Below are 13671 nucleotides of genomic sequence, written 5' to 3' on the forward strand. Positions count from 1 at the left end.
GGTCCTGTGCAAGGCCAAGTGTCCAAGGAAGGAGCAACAGGGACCCCAGGGCTGGCTGACCCGTGGGGCTCCTCACTGGCAGCACCAGAGAAACCAGCGGCATCCGGGACTTTCCCACTGCTCCCAGCAATCCCCGCCAACAGCACAAAAATCCCTGAATCAGAATAAAAGTCCCTCTCCCACCTCCACACCTAAAAACCCCTCATCTGTTATTGAAAATGGGCCAGCGTCGGTGCTGGGTGACTCTGCTGTCACCAGATTCCAGCGACACCAGCACGGGCAGGCTCAACCCCAGCCGGGCACTGCCTGCTGAGGCAAAACACCGTGGAGAAACAGAGGGAAGCACGGCGACAGCAGTATGGCACTGCTACACATGTGCCCTCCTGGCCAGAGCCCAGGAGTCACACTGACCAGTGTCACCTGTTGGCATGGGTGCCAGCACATCCACGCAGTGGTTGGACAGACCCATCAGGAAGGGGCTCACCACCAGCACCGTCTCAGCACCACCCGTGGTGGCCGAGGGCTCTCCTTGCTGCTCACCAGGGATGGGGACAAAGCTCCTGGAAGGGCCCCGTGGGGTCCCTGGTGTGCTGGGCTGGCAGCTCGACGTCCCGCTCCCGCCCTTCGCCCTCACCAAGTAAATCATTCATCAGGCCCTCACTGGGTTCCCTCCTCTGGTCATTAATCATTTAATCTCTGTCCTAAACGAGACGAGGATATTCCAGAAGAAAAATCGACCCAGGGAGACGACATAACCCAGCCGGCTGCTGGGGATTAGGGAGTCACCCTGGCCAGGGCCCCTGCCGAGCCCAAATCCTAACTGTGCTGACCCACCACATTCCTCCCTGGGATTAGGCAAAACCACAGGGGCTGTTTTGTAAGAGACTTAAAAGGCTGGACAAGTGGCATGACAAGGGGACGGTGAGAGCTGCCACCACCCTGGCACTGTGGAACCAGCACTCCAGGGGATGAGCCAGGATGCCAAAAAACACTGGGGCCAGACCCCTCAGCCCCATCTCAAACCCACACAGCCCTCACTTTCCCAGTGCTGGGGATGAAGGACCTGGGGGTGCCTGAGGCTGGTCTCCACTCTCCGGACTGAGGGGCTCACTGAGCCCCTCTGCCCCCAAACTTTGGTGCTGGCTGCTTTTTCAGGGGCACTGCCAGCCACCCCAGCCCACCTCAGATGCCCTCAGCTCAGAGGGCTTGGGACTGACCTTCTTGCCCCAGCAGAGCTGAGGATCCCAGCACAGGCAGGAGCCCCCCGTGCCATGGGGGACATGCCCACCAAATCCCACTGCTGTGCTGCTCTCAAGGTGGTGGCTTCCCATCCCACAGGTGGGGCACTAACGAGGGCCAGGCTGCTTAGATTAACGAGCTGTGCACAGCAGGCGAGCGTGCTCCTCCCCTGGCTTCACTGAAGCCAGGAGCACTGCAGGGGTGACCACAGGCCCAGGTGATCCACGTTACCTCTAACCAGGTGCTGGGGATCAGGCAGCTTGACCAGGGCCATCAGTATTCGTTGGCACAGCTGCGCTGAGCAGCTCCAGCAACAGCACCCGAGCACCAGGTTTGTCCACAGCTCTTCCCTGCCCGTGCCTTCGCTGGCACCCAGGATGGTGGCCATGAGCCAGGAAAATCCACCATAGGAGCCTGGCGGGCACCCAGCACCCTCTTGATGGATCTAGTTCCCATTGCAATTCCTCCTCCAGTGAAGGTAAACTCTGCCTGCACCCCACGTTCCCCTTGCCCAGCCCCGTGGGCTTGTTAATCAAGGAGAGCTAATTACCCGCACATGGTCCCTGGGCTCGGCAGGAGGAGGTGGCCGCTGTGCCTGTGGTCCGGCTGCCGCGGCAGAGGTTTGCTGAGGAGTCTCTTCCCACACCAGGACTTCCTCAAACACCACCTCAGCAATGGGAACTTTCCGGAAAGCCGAGCGGGTTCTGAGCCGGGACGTGGTGCAATACCTGCCCTGGGCCCCTGCAGAACTGCAGGGACTCAGCCCAGCAGTGCACTGACCACAGCCACTGCCGACCACAGCCACCACGGGGACAGGGAGGCCGGACCCCGGGGCCGTTTGAGCCCCAGGTGACAGCAGGATGGGGCAGGGCCTTTGGCCGGAGAGGAAGGAAGAACTGGGCAGGGTGGTCCCCGCCAAGTGAGGGCTCCCCAGCAGCGCAGCAGGGACCAGGCACCGAGGACAGGGCGACCCGGGCAGCAGCGCAGGCCACCAGACAGAACGGGACAAGCGGGTGGGTGGCTGCCGTGTCCCCACCACCCCAGGACCCCTGTGGATCCCCAGGGAGGGCACTGAGCTGTCACCCACCCATGTCCCATAGGCAAAGGGGACAAAGCCAGGTGGTGGAGGAACCTGTGGGGACAGGGACAGCCACCAGTGGGAAGGGGGTTCCTCAGCCATCATGCTCCAGCGGCATTGGGCAACCAGCCTCACACCACAGCGACTTTTACCCTCTTCTGCCAAAATTAAGGGGAGATCCTCAGCCAGGGACCGTGGCCAGCCAGGATGGGGCCAATGTCCCCCACATCCCTGCTGGATGTGGTGGATGAACCCGCTGTCCCCGGTGTCCCCACAGGACCCAGGACACAGACCCGCTGGCGCTACCGCAGACACTGCCGTGCTTGGCTGGGAATCGAAAGCACTGCATCCTCACCCTGAAACTGCCCAACCGCAATCCTCAGCACGCAGCAAACACTCAAAAGCAGAAGAAGGGTCCTGGGACAGCACCCAGCACTCCCAGACCCCCTCCCACTCAAACCCCTCCCCGCTCCACCTCAGTGGATGCCCATCTGTGTGGCAGTGCCCACGGTTTCGCCTGGGAGGGTGAAGCTTTTTAATTTCCAAGATCTTCTCAGCCCAAAAAATGCAAATTGCACTCAAACCTCCCAAGGAGCTGTTCAGGGATCAAGTTCAGGCTTGCAGAGCCACAATCCAGGGGTTTAAGAGATTCTCTCAGAGCCTCCTCCCACTGTCAGGTGTTCCCATCTCCAGGTGGTTCATGTGGAGCAGCCTGAGTGCTCCCACACACACCAACTGCGCCCAGGGGCACCAGGGTCCGCCCCAACGTGGGAACCGCCCTGAGATGCCTGTGCCTGGAGATGGGGGGGAGTGCAAAGAGGTGGAAGGTGGGGGATGAGGAGTGAGGTGAGGAGTCAGGGACAAGGGAGCAGGAAAACCGGGGGTTCCTCATTTCCCTGAGGTCCCACCTGCATTCCCCTTCTCCCCTGGAAGTAAAACCTGGAAAGGTGAAACACGGCCTGGGCTGTGGCACACACAAACAAGGACACCCGAGCTCCCTGCATTCCCTCCCAGAGCATTGCTGCCTGCCTCACAAATCTAGCCAGAAATGGGCAAATCCAGCCAGAAAAGGGGCAAGTCCATCTGGCAATACTGTCACTGCCCACCGAGCCCCACTGGGATGCGCTCAGCTCCTGACACACTTTCTGGAAGCAAACTAGGTCGGGAAGCCAAACCCCACGTGCACAGCCCTCCCACAGCACCCCCCGTGTCCCGGGCTCTGGTGATGTTGTGGGGGCCTGTGCCAACAGCCCAGATGAAGGTGGAGGGTGCCCTGACAGGTCACCCTTGGGCACATGACCCCTCCTTTGTGGCACTTAGCATCCAGCACTGAGACCGTGTGGGTCCCCATTTCGTCTTCCCATAAGTGGGAAGTGAAAGTCTCGTGTGGATGGGGGGCCCCTTTTCCAGCCCTGCTGCCCTCCCACCTCCTCTTCATTCTCCTCAGGGTGCAGTGGGCACCTCAACCCCATGCTCAGGCCCTGTTCCCAGCAGCAGGGTCACCCCGTGCCAGGGCCAGCCCTGGGCACCAGAGCACTGCAGACAAGCCAAGCCATGTCATAGGGATGCTGCAGCAGGGACAGAGGGACAGCAACCCCCCACCGCACACACCCACCCCCTCTTTGCAAAAGCCTTTCTACACAGCCAGCACCCCATCCCTTGTAGATTTGGGGGGTCCATCTGCAAAAATTCCCCAAGCACTAATCCCCCCACAGCCACAGGGTCCTGCCACAGGAGCCACAAGATGCTGGTGTGGGGCAGCATCACTCCCTGCCTCTCCCACGACACCCCCAAAATCCCAACGGCTCACTTTGTTGTGGGATTTTCTAGGTTCTGACGGCAAATGCATCCTCAGTATTGCTCTGAACATCCCCACCCCTGATGTCCTGGCTGTGGCCCATAACAGCTCACACCCAGTAGCTGCTGGAGCACCCCTGGAAAACCACTGGCAGCTCTCAGAGGAGCTTTCCCTGGCACCTTCTTCCCAGCACCCCAGCAGAGCCACCCACCCCTGCACTCAGCTCTGTGCCTCCAAAAGCTGGTTTTTTGGGCCGAACCCACAAATTAATATTGCTGCCCCTGCAGCCGCGCTGGACTCCCTGGGACCGAGGGACACCCTCTCCCCCATGCAGGTGCACCCCCTGGGCACCCCAAACCCCGTCCCAGTGGCCCAAGCAGCACGAAGGTGACGCGTGGAGCCAGCTCGAGGTTACCACGGGACGGAGCCGCCGCCGTCCCAGTTCCAGCTGCGCAGCACTGGTAACATTCCAGGCCTCGCCAGGCAGGGAACCAGCGAGGAAGAGGAGGAGGAAGGCAAGGCAAGCGCACCAGCAGCATCACCTGGTGTCTGGGCACCGCTGGTGGCGGTCAGTGTGGCACAGGCATGGCTGGTGGGGGGCCCGGGGCCCTGCACAGCCGCAGCTGCTGCCGCTGTTTGGCCGGGAACTGGGGCATGCCAGGTCTCCAACGGAAAACTAATCTGCCAGACGGGCCCTCGGGGTCCCCTTTCCCAGCTTCACCCTGGCATCGGCATCACCACCATGTCCCCAGTGCCCCCAAACACATCCCTCCTCCCAGCCAGGCAGCAGGACCCCCACAGCATCAAGGGAATGAGGGCTGTAGGCAGTGCCACGGCCCCCTGGAGACTGGGACTGAGCTGGGTTACACTGGGCTTGAGCTGGGCTCTGCTTAGGGGAGCTGGGATGCAGTGGAACTGAACTGGGGGGACTGGGGTTAAACTGGGCTGGAGTTGAGATGTGCTGAGATTGAGCTGGGGTGTGCTGGGGGTGAACTGGGATATTCTGGGGAGGAGCTGCGGGGTGCTGGGAGGGAGCTGGAGAGTACTGGGGTTAAACTGGGATGTACTGGGGTTGAGCTGGAGTCTGCTTGGGGGAGCCGGGGTCTGCTGAGGGGGAACTGGAAAATACTGGCGTTAAACTGGAGTGTACTGGGGTTAGGCTGGGATGCACTGGGATCGAGCTGGGGTGCCTTGGGGGTGAGCTGGAGTCTACTGGGGGTGAACAGGGGTCTGCTGGGGGGCAGCTGGAGCATACTGGAATTGAGCCGAGGAGTACTGGTGTTGTGAGCTGGGGCATACGGGGGTTGATCTGCGTTGTACTGGGGTTGATCTGGGACGTGCTGGGGGCTCGAGTGCCCCAGCTGGGGGGGGGGGACACAGCGCTGTTGCAGCCGAGCAGGGGAACAACACACACCCCCCCACCCACCAGCAGCTCCCAGTCCCCCCAGTGCCCCCCCCCCCCGCCCAGCACCGTCTACCCGGGGACCTACAGCAGCACGTGGAGAGAAGCATAAACCCCCCAGGAGAGAAAGCGCAGCTGGGGAGGTGGGGTTCCCCCCCCGAGCTGGGGTTGCCCCCCCAGCCCCCCTGGAGCACCCGGTACCTCTGTGCGGTGGCGGCGGCGGCTCCCGGAGGATGCCGGGGCGCTTCCCGGGGCGGGGGCACCCAGGGCCCCCCCTGCCAAGCCCGGACTTGTTCCCGCACGGAGCTTTGGCTGCCTCATGGAAAGAGGGTTCGAGGGGAAAACCGCTGGGACTTTCCCAAAAAAAAAAAAAATAAATGGGTTGTGTGTGTGTGTGTGTGTGTGTGTGTTTGGGAGGGGGGGGTGTCCCTCCCCACCCAATTCCCAAGGTCGCGACGGGGGGTAAGAAGAAGAGTGGGAGGGTTTGATGACACGGGGGGGACGTGGGGTGCCCAAGGCCAGCCCTCCCGGCCGCCCAGTCTCGGACAATGGTCCTTTCATCCCAGCGCTCAGGGACCGGGACACGCTGGCTGCCTGCTCCGGGGGAAAAGGCCCCCCCTCGGCCCCTCGCCCACGCGAGGCCGCAGGCAGGAGGGGCCACGGCTCAGCCCCACGATTAGGGGACGGTGCTCTGCGGGGTTCAGCCCGGGCGCCGGCGGGAGATATCCCAAAAAGTGCCTCGCTGCCTGCATACTCCCCGTTCACAGAATTCCCACTTCCCCAGTCCATCGCATCCCCCCTCAGATCTCCCATCTCCCTCCTCAGATCCACGCCACACCTCCCCTCTCTCATCCCACTCCCTAAAACCATCACATCTCCCTTCCTGATTCCCAAATCACATCCACCTGCTTCCCTATCCCACTTCAGAGCCATCCTGGCGGGATCTCCTCCCAAAGCCTTTGGCAGAGGATGAGGGTGCCATGGCCTCGCCAGGGTCAGGGGGTGTCACACTGAGATGCCAGGGGCCAGTGCCAACACCCGAGGCTCATCCGGGAGGGGCTGAGGCCTCGCAGCCCTTCCCAGTAGAGTTTGGGGGATCATCCATGTCAGCAGCCCAAGGAAGTCCCCAACACAGCCCCGAAATCCATGTCATCCCACACATATCCTACCTGAGCCCCTGGCTCTGCTGGAACCCCCCTGGACCAGCCGCGTGCCGGAGCATCCTCTGCTTCCCTACGGAGCCATCTCCTCTCTCTGGTCCCCCAGCTCTGGGTCTCCAGCTGCACCTCCCAGAGCCAACAGACCTAACCCCCCCCAGGAGGGACTTTACCCCCTCACCTGCCCCCCCACGTGTCCCCGTGGCTCTGGAGCTGCTGTGCTGTGTCCTGGCTCCAGTTCGGCTCCATTCTCACCCTGCCGGGGGGGGGAAAGGCAGCTGGGTCCCTTTTTAATTGGGTGCTATTTTTAATTGGGATTGGTGCCGGGGGGGGGCAAGGGGGGACAGGGGAGGAGGCACAGCAGGTGGAAATTAACAGGAGAAATGGGAAGCGAGTCCCCAGTGCCCAACCCGGTGCCCACCCTGGCCCCACGGGTGACAGAGACACAGAGGCACAGGGAGTGGCACACACTGGACCCCAGAACCCACCATCCAGCACGACCCCACCGGGGTGCAGAGAGGGGTTGGGGTCTGCCGAGGTGTTGGGGTGCCCAGCACACCCAGGGGGAAGCAGTGGGGTGCACCCCAGGAGGACACAGGGGTCCCAGGGCTCCACACAGGGCCCACAGTTCCCTGGGGGTGTTCCCAGGATGGATCATCCCCTCTGACCTGTGCTTCCAGGGATCCAGGCATCCCAACACCTCCCAGGCTCCCAGACCCCGAGGAGTGCTAGCCTGTCCCTCGGGATGGATCATCCCCTCTGACCACCCCAGTGCTCTGGGCACCCCAACATCTCACAGACTCCCAGACCCCTCTGCTCCCCTGGAGAACCCAGGATGTACCCCCAAACAGTGCCTCCCAAAGCTCAGCATCCCATGTCTCCTCTCCCAGAGGTGCTTTTGCGGGAAGGTTATGCCCCAGTTTGCTACTGGTGTTACTGGTTTGGCTGGGGCTGTGGGATGACCCACTACAGGGGTCTGCAGCCTCATCCCTAATTAGTGCCCAGCGCTAATTCAGTTTAGGGTTTTTTCCATCACCCTCTGGTGGCATCATCATCACCCAAAGCCCCCGAGGGGTCCCCACAAACCCCAGGGTCCCAGCAGCACCCCCCAGGAGCAGGGATCCCCCTGCCTGAGCCCACTACAGGGACTGGGACAGCTCCCAGAAGACAGAGGTCGAGTTCCCCCCGTGCCGGATTTAACTGTTTTATTCCTAAATAATCAGCTCCAGTACAAGGTACAAAATCTCCCTCCTCCCTGTTCACCCCCAGAAAAAGGGGGGGCCAGGAGCATGGCCAAGGACCAGCTCCCAAACCCCCAGTCAAGGCCTCGAATTCCAGTGGAGGAAGAGTTCAGGCACCGAGCTTGGGGTTCCCATCCTGGAAAGAGGGGGGCAGTAGGATCCTCCGCAGACCCCCAGAACATCTGGAGGTGCCAGGAGCCCCCCCAAGTCCTCCCAACATGCCTGAAGATGCTGGGAGCCCCCAGAGACACCCAACACACCTGGAGGTGCCAGCTTACCCCTAAGCCCCCAACAAACCACCCTGAAGATGCTGAGAGCCCACGAGACCCCGAGACCCCCCAACAGGCAGGGACGTGCCGGGAGCCCCCCAGGGCCCCACAACATGCACGGAGGTCCCAGGAGCCCCCAGAGCACTCCCCACAGCACATCTGGAGGTGCCATGAGCTCCCCAACTCCCCCCACATTCCTGAAGGTGCTGTAAGACCCCGAATGTCCCCTCCAACATGCTGGAGGTGCCGGCAGCCTAGAAGCCCCCCATCTACATGCTTGGAGATGCCCCAAAACCCCAAAGCCCCTCCTCCCCAGCATGCCAGGAAGTGCCAGGAGCACCCCCAAACCCCTCTGTGTGCCCAGGGGTGCAGGCAGATCCCCAAGACTCCCATTCCCCTGCCCCTGGGGGTCTGCTGGGGGTGGGGGTCCCATGGGATGAAGGCAGTTCTGTTGGGCCATAAAAGAGATAGGGAGCAGGGATGGGGGGCCAAGGGGGAGTGCAGTGGGAGGGTCCCCAGGGCTGGGGAGCAGGCACAGGGCCCCCATTTTCCTCTGCCCCCCCCAAAAGCTGAAGGGCACTTTGGCTTTGCCACCCATGGGGACAACACTGGTGTCCCTCGAGGGCTTTGAAGTGACCAGACAACCCCCAGCTTCCCACCCTGGGGGGGCCCAGTGTGTCCCCACTATCCCCAGACGGGGGTCCAGCAGTGGGGAGTCCCCCCGAGCCCAGAGTGGGGGTGACCGTGCACGGGCGTGCGGGACAGGGACACAGACTGTGTTGGAAGTGGGGGGACAAGGAAAGGAGCCCCCAGGGGGGGCCAGGTCAGGCTGTCCTCACTGGGGGGACAAGGAGAGGAGCCTCCGGGGGGATCAGGTCAGGCTGTCCTCGTCGCTGCCCTCACCACGGTCCTCCTTGCTCTCGGCCAGGGAGCTCTCATCGATGTTTTCCAGGGAATCCGCATGCTGCAGGGAGAGCTCGGAGAGCGCCAGGGCCGGGAGCCGGCTCTGCTCGGGGAACAGCCAGGGCTTGAAGTGGGGGTCGTGCTTCTGCTTCCACTCAGGGTACTTGAGGCATGCCTTGTACATCTTCTTCATCGCCTGGGAGGAAGGGCGAGATGGGCACGGGGACACTTCATCCCCACACTGGACACCCCCCCCCATAGTGCAACAAACTCACCTTGGGGGCCAGGAACTGGGAGGATTTGTTCACCACCCACTTTGGTAAAGAACCTGGAGAGAAGGGAGGGAGGAGGGGCTGGGAGTGGGACCCCCAGCACCCCCTGGGTGCCTGAAAGCCAGGACCCTCACACACACGGGACCCCCCGGGCACCCTCACTGGGGACACACAGCTGGAGAGGGCAGAGGGTTCAACTCAAACTGCTCTCTGCTCTCACAGAGGTCAAAACCAGCAATTTCGGCATCTTGGGCACCTCTTCAGCCCCCAGAATAAAAGATTTCAAAAAAACAGGCCCAAAACGCTTCCTCCTGGCATTGCTCCACGCTCTGCATCTGGCTCCCACTGCAACCTGAGATGCTCCTCCAAGCCCACCCTGAGCCCCCCCGAGCCCCACCCTGAACCCCCATTAAGCTTCCACTGAGCCCAGCCTGAATCCCCCTGAGCTCCACTTGAGACCCACCCTGAGGCCCCACTGAGCTCCAGCTGGACTCCCACTGAGCCCCCCCTGAACCCACCCTGAGCTCCCACTGAGCCCCCATTAAGCCTCCCCAAGCTCCCACTGAGCCCCCACTGAGCCCAAACCGAACTTCTATTAAGCCCCCACTGAGCCCACCCTGAGTCCCCACTGAGCTCCCCATGAGCTTCCCCAAGACCCCACTGAGCCCCCCCGGGCACACACTGAGAGACTGCCCCCCAGGGACACGAGGGCAGGACTGGGGGGTACTGAGTCCTGGGGCGCAGACAAAGGGGTCCCCCCCTTACCTTTGGGGTCCACCTGCGCCAGGTAGGTGATGGTGCAGCTCTTGGCACCCGTGCCCTCGATCAGGTATCCCGTCTGGATGGAGACTGCTCGCACCATGTCCTTGCGGGGGGGGTATTTCTGTGGGGGGGCACAACGGGGGCACACGAGTCAGTGGCAGGGCAGGTGAGGTACAGCAGGCACCAGTCACAGGCAGGGCTGTCATGACCCCCCACAGCAGCCCCCAACCCCCTCCAACCCACCCGCCCGCAAGCTCTGAGTGAGCCCCAGCCCCAGCCCAGCCCCACAGGACCACTGGTGCCCCCCTAAACTCACGGGGTGCTTGACGGAGTAGTTCATGATGATGTAGTCGGAGCCCATGGGCAGCCAGGAGCGGAGCGTGACCACGTCCCGGTTCTTCAGGGGCTTGGGACACCTCCCTGGGGACAGCACACGCTCCAGAAGTGAGACACCCCCCTCCTAGTGCAGGGTCCCCTCCTGCCCCCCAAATCCCCCCAGACCGGTACCCGGGCTCATCCATGCCATGCCAGGCCCCACGGATCCCCCGGGTGCCAAACCCAGGGGTGCTGTGGTGGCAGCCCCGGGGCTCAGCCCTCCCCAGGGACCCCCAGCCCCTCCTCACAGGCGTAGTAGCCCACGTCAGAGTTGGCCGTCAGCCTGCCGATGTCGAAGGTCTCGATGACGTTGGTGTCCCATTTCTTGCGGTACTCGATGTCGTGCAGCACGTCGTAGAGCGTCTCCGCCGGCACGTCCCGGCACTCCATCCTGCACTGCAAGGCAGGGGCTGTGAGACACCTCCCAGGGGGGCCCTGGGGGGAAAGGGTGCCCATGGGGACCCCTGGGCAGGAGGGCGGCTGTGGGGACCCCCGGGTGGCAGGGTCTCCTCTTAGATTCCCAAAAAAAAAACCAATGCAACCCCCCCTCCAAGAAGACCTGGACCCCAACAAGCAGCTCTGCCCCGTCTGGCCCAGTTTGCCACCCAGAGGCACCCCATAGCCCAGGCACACAGGGCCAGCAGCACCTCGAGGCAGCGTGGCACTGAGCCCTGGGTGCTGGGGGTCCCTTCTGGAGGGCCACCTTCCCATCTGCCCCCCATCCCCTTCCTCACGGGGCTCCCCCCAGAGCTGCATCCCTGCAGGGGGGAGCCAGGGGGAGCCCGTGTGTGGGGCTGTGCCTGGTGCTGTGGGGCAGCATGGGTCACACTAGGTGGGGGGAGCAGAGTGGGAAGCACCACCCGAGGTCAGGAGCTGCTCCGTAACCATGGCAGCCAGATCCAGGGAAGGCGAGGAGACAAGGAGAAGGTGCGAGCGGCAGAGATGCCATCTGCCAAGGGCGCCGGAGCCGAGCGTGGGGTAGGGAGAGCAGCCAGCGGCTGTCCCTGGGGATGCCACCAGCTCCTGGTTATCCCCAGGGATGGCACCAACCCCTCCTGCCCCCCGGGCCCTGGGGTTCAGAATTTAGGGGTGGAGCTGCCACCCCAGCACTCACTGACCAACCTGGGAAGGGGCACAGCAACAATCAGCAATGGGGAACATCCCCATGTGGCCCCTTAGTGGGATATGGACACGGAGCCTGTCCCCAAGCCCACAGTACTCGTCCTCAACCCCAGAGACCCATCCCTGCCCCACAGAGCCCATCTCCAGCCCCCCCCATTCACCCAAAAACTCAGCCAGGGACACCCTTGCAGGGTGGTTTTGGGGAGTGCCCCCCAGGTGACATGTTTGGAGAGCCCCTGCTCCCAGGTGCACCCAGGCCAGCCCGGTACCGTGCCCAGGTGGACGTGGGAGCAGGCTCTGCACTGCTCCCGGTTATTCCCAGTGCAGAGCCGTGAGCCTGGTCCAGCTGGTAGAGCAGGACCTGCCTCAGGTGACTCATGTCCCAGGGTGCCAAGGGGGTCGCAGCAGGAGAGGGGACAGTGCCACCCGGGAAGGGAAGCGCCCAGAGCCACGAGCACGACCCAGCCCTGAGTCAATATTGACTGACGGGGCAAGGGAGAAGGAGGGGGAGGAGGAGGAGGAGGAAGGGCAATGAAGTCCCCAGGGCTGGGGTTATGCCAGCCCGAGGCAACAGCCAACAGGCATCAGACTGTGGAACAGGAGAATATCCAAGGGGGAGACCCAGCCCTCTGCTTGAGGGGGCTACGGCCACCAAGGGGGTCCCCAGGCTCAGCCACACTGGCAGCTCCACCAGCACTCCAGACCCTCCCACTGCATCCCAAGGGTTTGTAGGGACACCATCTCCCCTGGGGGAACTCAGATCCCCAAGGGGTGGGATGAGGGGTCCTGGCTGGGGTCCCCCAACATGTAGCCAGTCCCAAGGCCACCAAATCCCAGCCCTGAGGCCACTGAATGTCCCAGTGATGAATCAGCCGTGGCACCAACTTGTTCCCAGACTCCAGGAAACAGGTTAGACGGGACTTGCATCCCTAATGGAAGAGGGAGGAGGGGCAGGGGGGGCTGCAGCCTCAAAGCAGGGCAAGACCTTCAGGTTCCACTTAATTAGGCGAGTAATCTGTAAGGAATCCAGCAGGAATCCAGGAGCAATCCAGGAAAAATCCAGGAGGAATCCTGGGGGAAATCAGCTCCTGGGGGGCTGTGGAGAACCCCCAGCACCCACACAGAGACCCTCAGCATGGGGGGCAAACCCCTTGGCTGCACCTCACCACGCCACCTCAGCAATGCCACAAGTGCCCATCCCATCAAAGTCCAGCAGGAGCATCCCATCCTGGGTAGGATGGTGGGTCTGGGTTCTGCTGGGGGCCACAGTGTGGGGAAAAGGACTGTTACCCCCCCCAAGGTCCCCAATACCCAGCACACGCATGGCATCAACACATGAACACCCAGTAGGATCTTTCCAAGCAGGATCCAGCCAGAAGGGTGTGGAAAGGGGCAGGACCTGGCTCAGGGACCCCTGCAGGCAAGGGACAGCTCCTGGTGCCATGGCAGGAGTAGCTGTGCCAGGACATCCTGGAGTGGGCTGGGTCCCTGCCGCGCCGACGTGGCACACCAGGATTGTGGGATGGGCAGGGAACACACCCGAGCGTCACCTCAATCCCACTGGGAGACGTTTTGGGACGCAGCAACCCCAAGAGCAAGCAGCAGGGCTGGGGAATATGGGGGGTTTGGTGGGGGGAACCGTGGAGAGTCAGGATGCACTACCCCACAGAGCCATGCCCATGCCCAGACACCACGGCGATGCATGCTCCACGTCCCACCGACCACGGGTCCCCACCTCTGTGGGGGTGGGGCAGGGCAGCAGCGGCACCAGGGAGTCCCCACGCCCCAGGGACCACCCCCCCTCCTCGGGGTTCACCACTCCCCCCGGGGCACGGCAGGGACCGGCAGCCCCAACACCCCCGATGTGCTGCGGGGGGAGTAGCCCGGCGGCTCTGCGGCGGCACCGGGCACAGCCGGTGCCAGTGCCCCAGGGACAGATCCCACCGCCACCGCCGGCGCCGAGCGCTCGCCTGGCTGCTGCAGAGCGCCGAGTGAGCAGCGGGAGCAGCGGGAGCAGTGTGAGCAGGGTGAGCAGTGTGAGCAGGGTGAGCAG

At 63.0% G+C, this 13671-nt stretch overlaps 3 protein-coding genes across 3 annotated transcripts in view; 1 reads left to right on the plus strand and 2 right to left on the minus strand.

The window, feature by feature from the left end:
- Window positions 1-5974, minus strand: part of ARAP1 (ArfGAP with RhoGAP domain, ankyrin repeat and PH domain 1) — a 35018-nt gene extending 29044 nt beyond the window's left edge. The window contains 1 exon segment of the mRNA XM_027663622.1: window positions 5719-5974. The gene's annotated coding sequence lies outside the window, so the exon portion shown is untranslated.
- A 1874-nt stretch (window positions 5975-7848) lies between these two features.
- On the minus strand, window positions 7849-10929 carry STARD10 (StAR related lipid transfer domain containing 10). Its single transcript, XM_027663642.1, has 5 exons — window positions 10745-10929; window positions 10438-10541; window positions 10125-10242; window positions 9363-9415; window positions 7849-9283 (listed from the first exon to the last, which is right to left on the minus strand). The coding sequence occupies exons 1-5, from the start codon at window positions 10884-10886 to the stop codon at window positions 9056-9058; spliced, it is 645 nt and encodes a 214-aa protein (XP_027519443.1). The 5' UTR covers window positions 10887-10929; the 3' UTR covers window positions 7849-9055.
- A 453-nt stretch (window positions 10930-11382) lies between these two features.
- The window catches only part of CLPB (ClpB homolog, mitochondrial AAA ATPase chaperonin), a 60043-nt gene continuing 57754 nt past the window's right edge, over window positions 11383-13671 (plus strand). The window contains exon 1 of the mRNA XM_027663529.1: window positions 11383-11423. Coding sequence (XP_027519330.1) covers window positions 11383-11423 — 41 coding nt within the window. The remainder of the gene's footprint in view (window positions 11424-13671) is intronic.

The sequence above is a fragment of the Corapipo altera genome, unplaced genomic scaffold, assembly GCF_003945725.1.
Source record: "Corapipo altera isolate COAL_440 unplaced genomic scaffold, ASM394572v1 165, whole genome shotgun sequence".
Taxonomy (NCBI): domain Eukaryota; kingdom Metazoa; phylum Chordata; class Aves; order Passeriformes; family Pipridae; genus Corapipo; species Corapipo altera.

Excerpts from the sequence above, each read along its gene's own strand:
- STARD10 (XM_027663642.1), bottom strand. The coding sequence starts at position 10,886 with ATGGAGTGCCGGGACGTGCCGGCGGAGACGCTCTACGACGTGCTGCAC. Across the intron at positions 10,243-10,437 it reads ACTACTCCGTCAAGCACCCC|AAATACCCCCCCCGCAAGGA; the intron begins GTGAGTTTAGGG and ends GCCCCCCCACAG. Across the intron at positions 9,416-10,124 it reads GGCGCAGGTGGACCCCAAAG|GTTCTTTACCAAAGTGGGTG; the intron begins GTAAGGGGGGGA and ends CCTTCTCTCCAG.